Source organism: Balearica regulorum, chromosome 4, assembly GCF_011004875.1.
Source record: "Balearica regulorum gibbericeps isolate bBalReg1 chromosome 4, bBalReg1.pri, whole genome shotgun sequence".
Classification (NCBI taxonomy): domain Eukaryota; kingdom Metazoa; phylum Chordata; class Aves; order Gruiformes; family Gruidae; genus Balearica; species Balearica regulorum.
The window spans coordinates 8,707,141-8,719,420 of record NC_046187.1 but is presented as its reverse complement, the minus strand read 5'-3'; the positions used below and the strand labels follow the sequence as shown (position 1 = coordinate 8,719,420).

Sequence of the window (12,280 nt, the reverse complement as noted above, 5' to 3'; positions counted from 1 at the left end):
CCCGCCCGCCGTGTCTCGCGCTCGGCCGGCTCTGCGGCTGTTGGCGGCGGCCTCGGCCCTCGCGCCCGGCCGGCAGCGCCCACCAGCGGCGGAGGCGTGGGGGCGGCGCGCGCGCACGCCCTCTGGCGGCAGCGGGCGCGAAGGGCGGCCGGGAGGGGCCGGGGGTGGATCCCGGCACTACGGGGCTCGGAAGCGACCGCGGTTGGGTATGGAGGCCGCGGTCTCCGGTCCGGAGGTGGCTGCTGAGGGGCAGGAGCCTTTGCTGAGTGCCGGAGAGGCGGCGGAGGAGGAGAGCAGGTAGGGGGTTGTTCCTTCCCGCGCCCCTCCTTTCTGAGGCGGTGAGGAAACTCCTTGTCCCGCGGGCGGAGGGGAGCTGCGCTAACAGGCGCCTCTCCTCCCTCCCTGCTCCGGGGAGGGGGGTTCAGGCAACACCCCCACGAATCACTAGAGAAACCACCCGTGGGTGACGAGTCCCTCTCCGCTTTGCGTGGGTGCTTTACCCCGCAAGGAAAGCCCAAGCTTGAGGGAAGCTGCCCGCTTCGGGAGCCGGCGGAGGGGATGGAAACCGAGCCGCCTTCCCCAGGCGCTCTGATCGTCTGGATTCGCGGCGCCGCCTCCCTCAGCCGCTCTTCAGCCTGCCCCGGGCTCGGCAGCGAGGCCGTCTGTAACAAAACAAACGCATGAAAAAGCATAAACATCGATTATTGTGGTGCCGAAGTCTAATTATTTAATAGCACTCTTCTTGTGCGGGCAGCAGTCGATCACTTTTTTTTTTTTTTTCCCCTTCTGTCAGGAAAACAACAGTATTTTGAATGTGTAGGGGTGGCTGCTGTTGCTGCCGTCTTTGAAGTGTTCTCACTCTTGGAGCCTACTGCTTGGTTTAATTAAAATCTTGAAAGTAACCAAACATAGCATACGTATAGCATATACAAGTGTTTGACTGACTTCTTCCTAGGTGTGATGGGCAATAAAGTAACAAAGTGCACTTAGAAACACCATTTATGTGGTTAAAGTATCATTGAACCAAGACACTTCAATGGTGTAAACACTTCTGAAGAAATGAATGTACAAGTCATGCTGTGGAATGGCTATGTTAGCTTTAAAATTGGTGTATGCCTAAGTCTATATATGACCTACATAAACAATACTTATCAACTATATTCAGACATATATAACCTAGGTCTGTATCTTTTGGACAGAGACTATTTTGTTTAGAATACTTCAAAACCAAAAGAAGAACCCTGAAATGTTCTTGCTTTTGAAAAAGTTTATGAGTCTCAGAAGGTGCTTTTCAATTAAAAAAAAAAAAAGCTTACTACTCACAAAGTTTGTAACTTGTATTTTAATTTTTTTTTGCAGCCATTACAATCTTCAGCAATACCTTTTACACACATTTTTTATGTTGTATAGTTATTTTCTCATGGTAAGAATAGACTAGCCATACCTTTTAATCTAACCAATAGCTGTTCAGGTTTGGGGCTTTTTGCTTTAAAGTTATAGTTCTGAGAAAATGTTTGGGGTTTTATGGTTTAGTACACACTTCTTAAAGCCTTGACATAATATCTGTGATGCTCCAAAGTGTCTATACATTACAGAATTGAAGATGTCTCTAGATAAAGATCTCTTTGTGTAACATTTGAATGCAATGGTATGCGATAGCATTTCTATTAGGTTTTTGATTTGTCAATCTAATATTTTTCAGTGAAAAATTAGCTTGTTTCTAAAATAAATTCTTTGTATTCTTTGCTATCTGGAAGACCATTCTTGCATAACAGTTTACACAATTGTATTGAGAGGTTTGTGAAAAATGTTTTCAGTGTCCTGTGGGAAAAAGTAGAAGAGAATCTGATAATAATTTTTTTCTCTCTTGACTTTTGGTTCAAAAATAGGGATGTTGTGGAAACACAAGAGCATTATAAGAGCAGGTGGCGATCCATCTGGATAATGTATCTTACTATGTTTCTCAGTAGTGTAGGTGAGTAAACACAGGTGGATTTCAATGTTATTTGCTTAATGAATATGTTTTGGTTTGAAAATTACAGGGTTTTCTAGATTTCAACTTCATAGCTCCTTTAATGCTACTGTTCTTTTATAACCTAAAAAAGGTGCGCTTTCTGATTCTTCGAGAGAGAAGACATGACTAGCAAATCAAACAGAAAGTTACGTTTAATAAGATAAGTTAAATAATACTCTCTTTTGAGACTAAATAACATATTACTTAAATCTTTGTTTTATGGCTTTATAATAGTTCAAGGTAAAAAGGTAGTGGCAGAGTAAGGTTATTGCTCAGAACCAAACAAAACGAAGGTCACACTTTTATATCCAAAGTGAAACTTCTAAGGAATGAAAATAGAAATAATGCTGAGTTCTTAAGAGGTAAGATCTTTGTGGGAATGTATGTTATCTATTTCAAAATATGTATGAGAACTTGTTTTCTCCTATGGGATTTTGCATCCCACTGCAGAACAAATTATTGTTTCATTCCTAAATAACTGCCCCTGGAAACAAGACTTCTGATGATTTTTGACTTCTGGTGATTTTCCGTGGTCCTAGAAATGATCTTGAAAATCATAGGATACTTTAGTGATTTTTATTTTTTTTTTAATTTGATGAATTAAAATCTCTTTGATAAATGAATACAAATATGTCGGTGTATCAAGAAATTCTTTTTATTCTGGAGACCTTGTCTTTCCATTGGGAGGAAAAATCCCATGCAGTTTGCTTAGCACATCAGTATTTTTTTCATTGGAGTTTTTTGGTTTAGTGTGTATGCACCAATAAAATGTCCTTTTAAAAATAGTTCCTCCTGTTAGGAGGAATTATCACTCCTTAAAAAAAGCACATAATACATATTATATACATATATATAAAATATACATATACATTATATACATAAATATATTCAGGTGACAGACTGATGCACAGTTGTAGACTATCATACACTTAGGAGCAGAAGAATGAACCTGTAATAACTGTTTCAGTAAAGCAAATTATTGATAAACATGGCAAATAAAGTAACTTCAGTTATGCTTTTACTGCATTGCAGGTTTCTCAATTGTAATTATGTCTGTGTGGCCATATCTCCAAAAGGTTTGTAAATTTGTTTGTTTGTTTGTTTTAATAAGAACAGAAAACTCCTGCTCAGAAGAATGTAATACAAAACTTGACATTTTATTTAGGAAAAGAAACAGTAAAGGGAAGTGTGTGGTTATAAGAGACTTCTATTTTGCCATCCATTTAGACAGCTTTCATTATTTCATGTAAATATCTGTCAGTTGATTTCCTGAATTGATAAAAGTACATCATAATCCAGAAATGTTTAGTTTTCCAATATAATTTCACTGTTTTATTGGACAGTAAATCAATAGAAATCTCTTTATCAGAATGCATTTGTAGTGTTAAAACATAACAAGGCTTGTCTGCATTTTGAAAAAAAAAAACAAAAAAAACGCCAAAGAAAACCCCCAACAAAACGGAAGCTGAAGGTAGAAGTTGCTCTGTAAGTGTCATATTGTTGCACTTAGACCTTCTTGGTATTCTTAACTGGGAATTGTCTGTGTTCCTGGATAGTGTTTTTAGTTTGTTTGGGGTTTTTTTGGTGTATTTATGTTAAACACCGCACTGTGCCATGCAGACTTACTAATTTATTTAGCAATAGCTTAGGTTTGACATTGCATTGGGTAGTGCCGTATACCCTCAGAATTACAGTGCAGAGTCTTAGGTATTTCAGGTACTGATTCTAGAATGGTTCTGTTGATATTATAAAATACTATAATACTTTATCAATAGAATTGATTAATTTGTTTCTGCAGATTGATCCGACAGCAGATGCGAGTTTCTTGGGCTGGATTATAGCTTCATATAGCATTGGCCAAATGGTTGCCTCTCCCCTGTTCGGCTTGTGGTCCAACTACAGGCCAAGGAGAGAACCTCTCGTTGTTTCAACTGCTATTTCAGTAGCTGCTAATTGTCTTTATGCCTATGTCCATGTACCTCATTCACACAACAAATACTACATGCTGACTGCACGTGCTCTTGTGGGATTTGGAGCAGGTAACCACAGCAGAATTTACATTTATGAAAATTATTAAATTCTATGTCTTGTATAAGATAGTTAATATGATATTTTAGTACCAGACTTACCATTATGTGAATGATAACTTGTTATTTAACAAAGCGAAGAGTCAGCCAATACTAGTTTATAATAAAATTATGTACTTGTGCAGTTGTGTATAAATACTAGAGGGAATGATGGGGTATATTTTATTGCAAAATAAGAAGAAAACCCTAAAATAAAATAAATGTAACTAGATAATTTAAGAATATAACTTAGTATTTACATGAACACTTTCTTGGTTTTGTTTTTTTAAGGAAACGTGGCTGTAGTTCGATCATATATTGCGGGTGCCACTTCTCTTACAGAAAGAACAAGTGCTATGGCCAATACCAGTGCCTGCCAAGCAATTGGCTTCATATTAGGACCAGGTAAACATATCTTTTTTCCTCACTTCTTTAATACTTTTTAGGATGAAATTGGGCATTGGAAGTATGAATCCTCAGCACCTGTATGTTGGGGATTTTAAGGCATAGTTATCAAAATTGAATGAATGGTATCCACTCATACGTACTTGTGTATGCCAATATAAATGAAATGGTCTAGTCTAAAGAAATTCTAATTGTTTGTAGTTAAAAACTAGCTGGTTTGGATTGCTGGCTGCAGGAAAAACAAGTTCCAAGATGCTCTCTTGTACCAGTACCCACTAAATAATCTATGACCAATTGCACTTTGTTCATGGAGAAGGGAATTAAACTTAACTATACTTGGGCAAACATTTCTACCTTTCTGAAATAACTGAAAATTTCACCTTGCCTCATGTGTTGTAGAAAATGACATCCCACAGATCTTCCTGATGTTGTAGTGATGATCACGACGTCTTCATACTGGCAAAAATTTTAAGACATAGCACAGATATTACAGTAAGCTAAGGGAACAAAGAGCTCAAGGGGCATTAGTTAGATCAGGCACAACTGGCTCCCGAGATATTTCATCTGTTTCACGAGAGAAATGCATTAGACTTGCCCTGTGTTGTAAAGAGAAACCAGCAATTTTGTCCTAAACAGCCTCTACTGATTACTTGTCTTCTGTAGCTGGAGATTAAGATTATCCGATTCGTAGAGCTGAAGTGCTCTGTGTATGGTAATATAATGAGGTGAATGTTTAGGGCTGAAAGTTTTTTCTCTGGTTGATTATTACTAGCGCTGTTGATAGAACATTAAGGGTCTACAGCAACAAAAAATCTGCATTCTTCGTGTGATTTGCATGGAGTATACATTTAGATAGTCACCTTTCCTAACTTGATAGGGACTCTCTGTCTGTTTCCTAACAGTAGTATGCAAATGACCTGATCTTACAATCTTTTGCTCTGCTCCAATTTAAATTTTAATTTTAAAACAAAACAAAACAAACAAAAAAACCAAACCGGCAACTTCTTTTCTCTCTAGCTTGCCCTAGTCCAGTCCCAGGACAAAGGTTTTCCATGTAGGAGGAAGAAGAAAAAGTAAATCAGGTGTCTGCATGTGGCCAAGAAAATTAACCATTGTTACACTTGGAATTCAGTTCCAGTTCTTTAAGTATCATGCTGATATCTATACAGTGTATCTGTATGTAACCAAGTAGTTTTCTGACTGGTTGAGATCTCACTGATACCCATCAGTGTTGAGAGTAGGATTCTCATAATGTAAAAGGTTTGGTAATATTTAAATTTTACTTAGCAATTGGAACAGCTTTGCTTATTCAGTTTCATATGTTTATTCTATATGTGTTCTAATATTTTCTTAATGATTGTCAAGATTTTCTGAATACATTTATGTTTTTAAGTTTTTCAGACATGTTTTACACTTATTGGAGAAGAAGGAATAACATGGAAATTAGTTAATCTTCAGCTGAACATGTATACGGCACCAGTTTTATTTGGAGCTCTCTTAGGAGTTATTAATATTATTCTCATCTTTGCCATATTGAGGTAATCAAGTCAAAAAAGAGAAATGTTCTACCTTGTTTTAGTGGGTGACTTGCAACAAATAATATTCTGCTCAGAAGGAGGAGTAATAAGGCTGAAATCTGGAGCACTAAAACTATAAGCTGTTACTTATTTTTCAGGGTTTCTACCTTCTTTAATACATATGTTTTTCATTATGCTCATAAATTAGTCATAGTGATGTTACAGCTAGAATATAAACTGATGGAAAAAGTTAGAGTTCTTAGATTATTAGCTTTTAGCCTTGATATATTTTTAATGTTGATGGTTTCTGCCCATGTCTTTTCTCTAAAGAGAAATAAGGTTAGCTTGTCTGTAGGATCCTCACTGTCTGTGTCTTTCCTCGAAGAATCTCAAGGGGGGATTTTTATGCATTATCCCATTGGTAGCAGTGAGGGGGGAAGGGGAGAAATGCACAGATATGTGATATTCTCCCAGTAGAATATTTTCTTTCTTGAATATCGTGGTGTCCACTGCAGTCAAATGTAGACTACACAGATGATGCTTAAAGGAGCTGGGAATAATGAGAATATGACATTATGCCATTTAGGATTATTTTAATAGAAACTTCACTCAGTAGTAGATCAAATAAATATGTGTATTAATGAAAACGTTTCTAAACTTCTAGAGAGCATCGAGTGGATGACATGGGACGGCAATGCAAAAGTATCAATTTTGAAGGAGAAGGTACCTATGTTTTCTTGAAAACTTATTCTGTGATTTTAATTTTGAAGTACTCCCTTACTACATACAAGCATTTTGAAGTATTCTAAAGTCTGATGCATTGGGACCTCGAAGTGAAAAATAGGCTACATCTCTTGCTAACTGGTCCAGAAATTGCTTCACATCCATATTGTGTCCATAGTGCTGTCTGGTAGCAAAGAAGAAAAAAATATTGTATGGATCCTTCCAGACTTTCACCCTGGAACTGTCTCTTCCAAGAGACAGGATTAAGTGAATATGGATATTAAAAAAATCTCCCTAATTTCTACTTTGTGGTCATGCTTCTCTTTTGTTCTGTATCATGCTGAGTAATATTGTTATTGCAAATCAGCTTTCATATATGACATCTTATTAAAAAGTGTATGTTGTATAAATAAATTTGGTTAGTGAGACTGAAGTACAGTAATTGCCACATATAGTGCAACAGCTTCTGTTCAATATATACCCTTTTTGTACGCAGTTCAAATTTTTTAAAACATTGTGAGTATCACTTTCACTTGAAGAATCAAAAGTATATGAAAGGTCAACTTAAACTTCTTTTTAAATCTTTTGAAGGCACCAGTATTTTGTATTAGTTTTCTGTTTAAAAAGGGAGCTGTACGTGCATACCACACATGGGTGTTCTGTGTATGAAAATGCTGTGCCTGGGTTAGAGGAACAAAGGCTCTGTGGCAGTGCAGAGAATTGTACTGTGTACTTTAGACATTGCAAGAGGAACAGAAAGTGTTTTGGTTTCCATTGTTAAGATATTTAAAGAAGTTTGCTTATTTTGCTGTCACTCAGGATTTGTCAGTCCCAGCATTACAGTGGGAAAACAGATGGTCTAACTGATTTGGAAATCATTTTCCCTCATTGTCAGAGGAATTGAAGTTTCAACAATTCCATTTTGATTTTAAAACATTATACTTAGATTGTCAAAACATAACTTCCTAGTCACCCACCAACCTGCATGTTAAATACTTAACCGAGTAAGGAAATCAATGCTGTTTGTTTGTAACTTGTGGTGGTGTAAAGAAAGCTCAGTTTGCAGTTTAGATTATTCTGTTGTTTTATTGTAGAAAGTGGGGCTCTGGATCAGGATGCAGAAGGAAACGTTGACCACGTTGCTGTGGTAGCAATCAATTTGCTTTTCTTTGTCATCTTGTTTGTGTTTGCTGTCTTTGAAACGTAAGTTTGTCTATTTTCTCTCAAAATACTTAGACATGTGATGTAGTTAGACTGGGTGTGCAAGTATAGGCTTTTCTGTTGCACTCATTTTCGTAATTGTGCCCTTCATAAATAGAGGTCCACAACCAGATGCAAACGAATTGATGTATACTGATATAGAGTAATGAATTAACTAAATAACTAAAAATATGTAGCGCACAGTGGTATATTTTTTTTTAATTAATGTAATTTTGTTCTGTCAATTTAGTATAGCTACTCCATTGACGATGGATATGTATTCCTGGACCAGGAAAGAAGCTGTTTTTTATAATGGAATAATCCTTAGTGTGGTTGGCGTTGAATCAGTTATTGTTTTCATGGTGGTTAAAACACTATCTAAAAAGTAAGTTTCTGGAGTTTATCAATCAGAATTATGCTACTTATGTTAGCTAAGTGCGAAAAAGCTTTACAGCAAGGCCAAGTTTGCATTACTTAAATCTTGTACTTGTTAATGAATTTAGGTTTAGTATGACAAAGAAGTACTTCCAATTTTGATGCAGCCATGATGCTGTGGCTGTTCTTCATTCTGTTAATGTAACCCCCTTCCTTGTCTGCCTTTTATCTTTGAATCACAAGAAAAATGGGATTTAAGTGACTGTGATTTTGAAATTTTTCTTGCAGGTGTTTTGGTCAGGCATCTATTCCAGAAATTAATGGGTTGTGCTGTTAGCACCTTCCTAAATTTTACTTTAATTAAATGATATATTTAATTGTAATTTCATTGTTTGATAGGACTGGTGAGCGTGCCATACTCCATGGAGGCTTACTGATTGTCTTGGTTGGATTCTTTATCTTACTGCCATGGGGGAAAAAACTACCAAATATCCAGTGGCAAGGTAGAATACAAGTCATACTAAACTATCATCATAATGTTTTTTGAAAGCTTTTTTATTGTATTTTTTTCTTAATAGGACACATAACTTATTTTTACAGAAATAAAGAATAACTCCATTCCCAGAACAACTTCCGCTGAACTGTTAACGCCTTTCTGGAGTTTGCAAGCAATGCAGCTTCCATCCAACCACACAGTAGAACCCATAGGCTGCCCTGTCACGCAGTCCTGGTGCCTGAATACTCCTATGATCTATCTGGCCCAGTATATCAGCTCTGACATACTAATAGGATTGGGCTATCCAGTTTGTAATGTCATGTCCTACACTTTATACTCAAAAATTCTTGGACCAAAGCCTCAGGTAAGCACAATGCCTAAACAGTTTATTTCATTTGCTCTCCAAGACTTGCGCCCTCGTTATTACAATAAGGTTTCTTGCTAAAATTCTTTTTGTCATTAGCCAAATATTGAAAAATGCCTTTTTATTAGAAAGCTATAGAATGTGTAGTTCAGTGGAGCCTTCGAATTAATGCTTAGAGAAGCTGAGCAGTACTCTTGGAAACAAAGTATCTTAATGAGTTAAGAAAGATAAGCAATTGCTTAAACACTTCTAAATTTTCTAATTAGGATAACTGGTGGGAATTATTGGCAAGCCAAATACTTCCTTTGTCACTAACATAAGTTTTTGATCTTCTGTAGGGTGTCTACATGGGATGGTTAACTGCCTCTGGAAGTGCAGCACGAATACTTGGGCCTGTTTTTGTGAGCCAAATATACACGCACCTGGGACCACGTTGGGCATTTAGCTTAATCTGTGGAATAGTCGTAGTCTCTCTCTTACTCTTGGAGATAGTATACAAGAGACTTATTGCATTTTCTGTCAGATATGGAAGGATGCAAGAAGAGAATTGTTAAATATGTATTTAAAAAAAAAAAAGTAAAACCAACCAGAAATAATACTTAATTTATTACTACTTTTTAATGAGGAGTACCTAACCACTGACCTTTCTGGCTGTATGCTAAGAACTGTACACCTGTACTTACACATTAACAGAACACATAACTTGGTCATATCCTAATATAAGGTTACACCTGCTGCAGGAGAGCTTTTGTATTCTGCATTTCTAGCAGCAGAGGAAAGGATGTGAGCAAGTTAGATCAATAAAATGGCACATGAGAAGTGTGTACAGTTTAAATGATACACCTGTGTTGTGAATGCAGCTGTGAAGGTTACAGGTTACGTGCATCCTTTCCAGAAAGAAGTAAAAGAAATATTTATCTTGATTCTGTGAATCAGGATTAGTAACTCTTTTCTAACTACAAGATTAGTTGAGCTGCATGCACTTTGTATGGAAACACCACTACTTAAGTGAACCTTCTGGTGTTCAGTTTGCTAGCTTGTAAGCACTGGTTAATACAAAATGTCTCACTTTTTGGAAACTGTTACTTATCAGTACATCTTCTCCGGGATTTCAAATGTAATGTAACGGAATTGTAGAGGAAGGTAGGTGCCTACTTCACAAGCAGTTTTTGTGGGATTTGGGTATTTAAATTGGTTAAGAGCCATTGAAAATCACAGCCTCAGTGGCTGTTACTTGAACTACACTGAACCGTATGTGCAATTTTTCTTCTACTGTTTTGCTGAAGGCCTTTTTGTAGCAAGGAAGATAACCTGCACAGAGTTGAATTATGCACAGCTTTTCTTAAGTTCACTACAAGAAGAAAGTATTAAGCGTGATAGTTTACGCTTCATTGTCATTTGTGACAATGAATGCACTGTGCTGAGCAACCAGCATTACTGTTAATTAAGTAAAAAGGAAGAAACTGGCTCCTCAGGTGTTGACTATGACTTGTAGACTTATTTTCTTATTTTTTCTGGTAATATGGTATGAGAATCAGGAATTTCTAATTTTTGAATCAAGTGGGTTTTTTTTTTTTAAAGTGAAATAGTAATTTTCTGTCATAATGGGGCCTAAGCTCATCTGTACGAGTTTGTTTCATCTGTTTCAATACCACTGGGGAGAACATTAGAATGACTCTAGTATGAGAATTGTAGCTGCTGTTAATGTGTCTAATATTTGATGCTTACTGAATTTATTAAATGTAATTAAGTATGCCTATGTAATCAATTGTTCAAACACTAAAAGACTACTGAATTAAAAGATTATTTTTTCAATACTGACTGAAGGGAATACAGAAGTTTTCCTCTCTCTTGGGCTTTCCTGCTGCAGAATCAGAAAAGTTGTGAGAAAGGACTTTGCTTTTATCAGCATTTCTTTTATATGCTAATTCATAATATATAGTACCAGAAAGACTGTATCTTGGTGGTGAAAAGGCTGCAAAATGGAGTGCTTAGAGTTACAGCAACTGGAAGTTTCTTCAGTCATGAGAAATGCAAGAGTTTTCAAAATGGTTAACATGGTTAGGATTGCATATTCAACAACTCCGTTTGTGCTGAAAGTACATCTGTTTTAGGGTTTTTATTACTGTTGTTCTTCAGGCTAGCTAACTTCCAATGTAAGAGTGAGAAAATGTTTGGATACTTGGAAGGATTATTTTAACTGTAACACATTTTAAATGTGTTAAGGATAAAACTAGATTAAAGTCTTTCTTTGCAATGAATACATATAAAATACAGAATATTCCTGAAAAGGAGTAGCCCATACACATGAATGTTTACATAATAATTAAAATAAGAAAGCAAGGTTTGAAATTTTTTGACCATGAGCATTACTTTTATTTTCCTAGGTCAGCTGCGTTGTAAGCTACAGCTTGCTTCTTGTGGATTAGCATCCTCTCATTCTTAGAAAACCTGTTCTTATAGTCACAGGTAGGGCTTCTGTTTTTTTCTGTTTATTCTGGCTAGCAATGAAGCGCAGTTACATTAAAGTCACACTGCTCCTTACAAGCTAGCTGATTGTTCTTTCTAAGAATTTATGCCTTTCTGTCCTCTGGTGTCTAACTCACTCCTAGACTTTCTTCAACTTGCACATCAAACTAGATTGTGCTATGTCTAAAGTAAAGATAATCAGCATGGCAGATAATGCAAGTTTTTAACATGCAGTGCTGACCTACATCTTACCAAGGCTGCCTTACTACTTTAGAAGTCAGTTGATAGAAGAAACATTGTTTTAATACTTTAATATTAAAAGAAAGCTGTATTCATGTGTATGTGCATGTTTGTATCTACAGGTATATTAAAAAACCCCTTAGAGTCTGCATGACTTGATTTATTAAAGACTTGCAATAGTTATTTTACCATGCAGTTACTCCACCTGAATATTAAGGTATACTTCTCAACTGAAAGAGCAATTTACAAAGAATTTTTTTTTTAGAATCATTTAAGGCTTTTTTTTAAGTGCTACTTATATGTCTATATTTACAAGACATTTCCTAGATTTGGATGTGACAAAATAACCAGTTTTGTATCTGTTAAAGACTAGATGAATGAGGAGAACTGACTTGAAGTCAAGGCTAATTG

The 12,280-nt window shown here is 36.5% G+C and overlaps 1 protein-coding gene across 1 annotated transcript; it reads left to right on the top strand.

Moving 5' to 3' along the window:
- The first annotated feature begins 3 nt into the window (after positions 1 to 3).
- MFSD8 (major facilitator superfamily domain containing 8) lies at positions 4 to 10,981 on the top strand. The gene is made up of 12 exons (XM_075751146.1): positions 4 to 297; positions 1,890 to 1,975; positions 3,047 to 3,090; positions 3,813 to 4,053; positions 4,372 to 4,485; positions 5,879 to 6,023; positions 6,667 to 6,725; positions 7,820 to 7,928; positions 8,176 to 8,310; positions 8,700 to 8,803; positions 8,901 to 9,160; positions 9,499 to 10,981. Exons 1-12 carry the CDS (start codon positions 209 to 211, stop codon positions 9,712 to 9,714), a joined length of 1,602 nt encoding a protein of 533 aa, XP_075607261.1. The 5' UTR covers positions 4 to 208; the 3' UTR covers positions 9,715 to 10,981.
- Positions 10,982 to 12,280: the final 1,299 nt, after the last annotated feature.

Excerpts from the sequence above, each read along its gene's own strand:
- MFSD8 (XM_075751146.1), top strand. The coding sequence starts at position 209 with ATGGAGGCCGCGGTCTCCGGTCCGGAGGTGGCTGCTGAGGGGCAGGAG. Across the intron at positions 1,976-3,046 it reads TATGTTTCTCAGTAGTGTAG|GTTTCTCAATTGTAATTATG; the intron begins GTGAGTAAACAC and ends ACTGCATTGCAG. Across the intron at positions 6,024-6,666 it reads CTCATCTTTGCCATATTGAG|AGAGCATCGAGTGGATGACA; the intron begins GTAATCAAGTCA and ends CTAAACTTCTAG.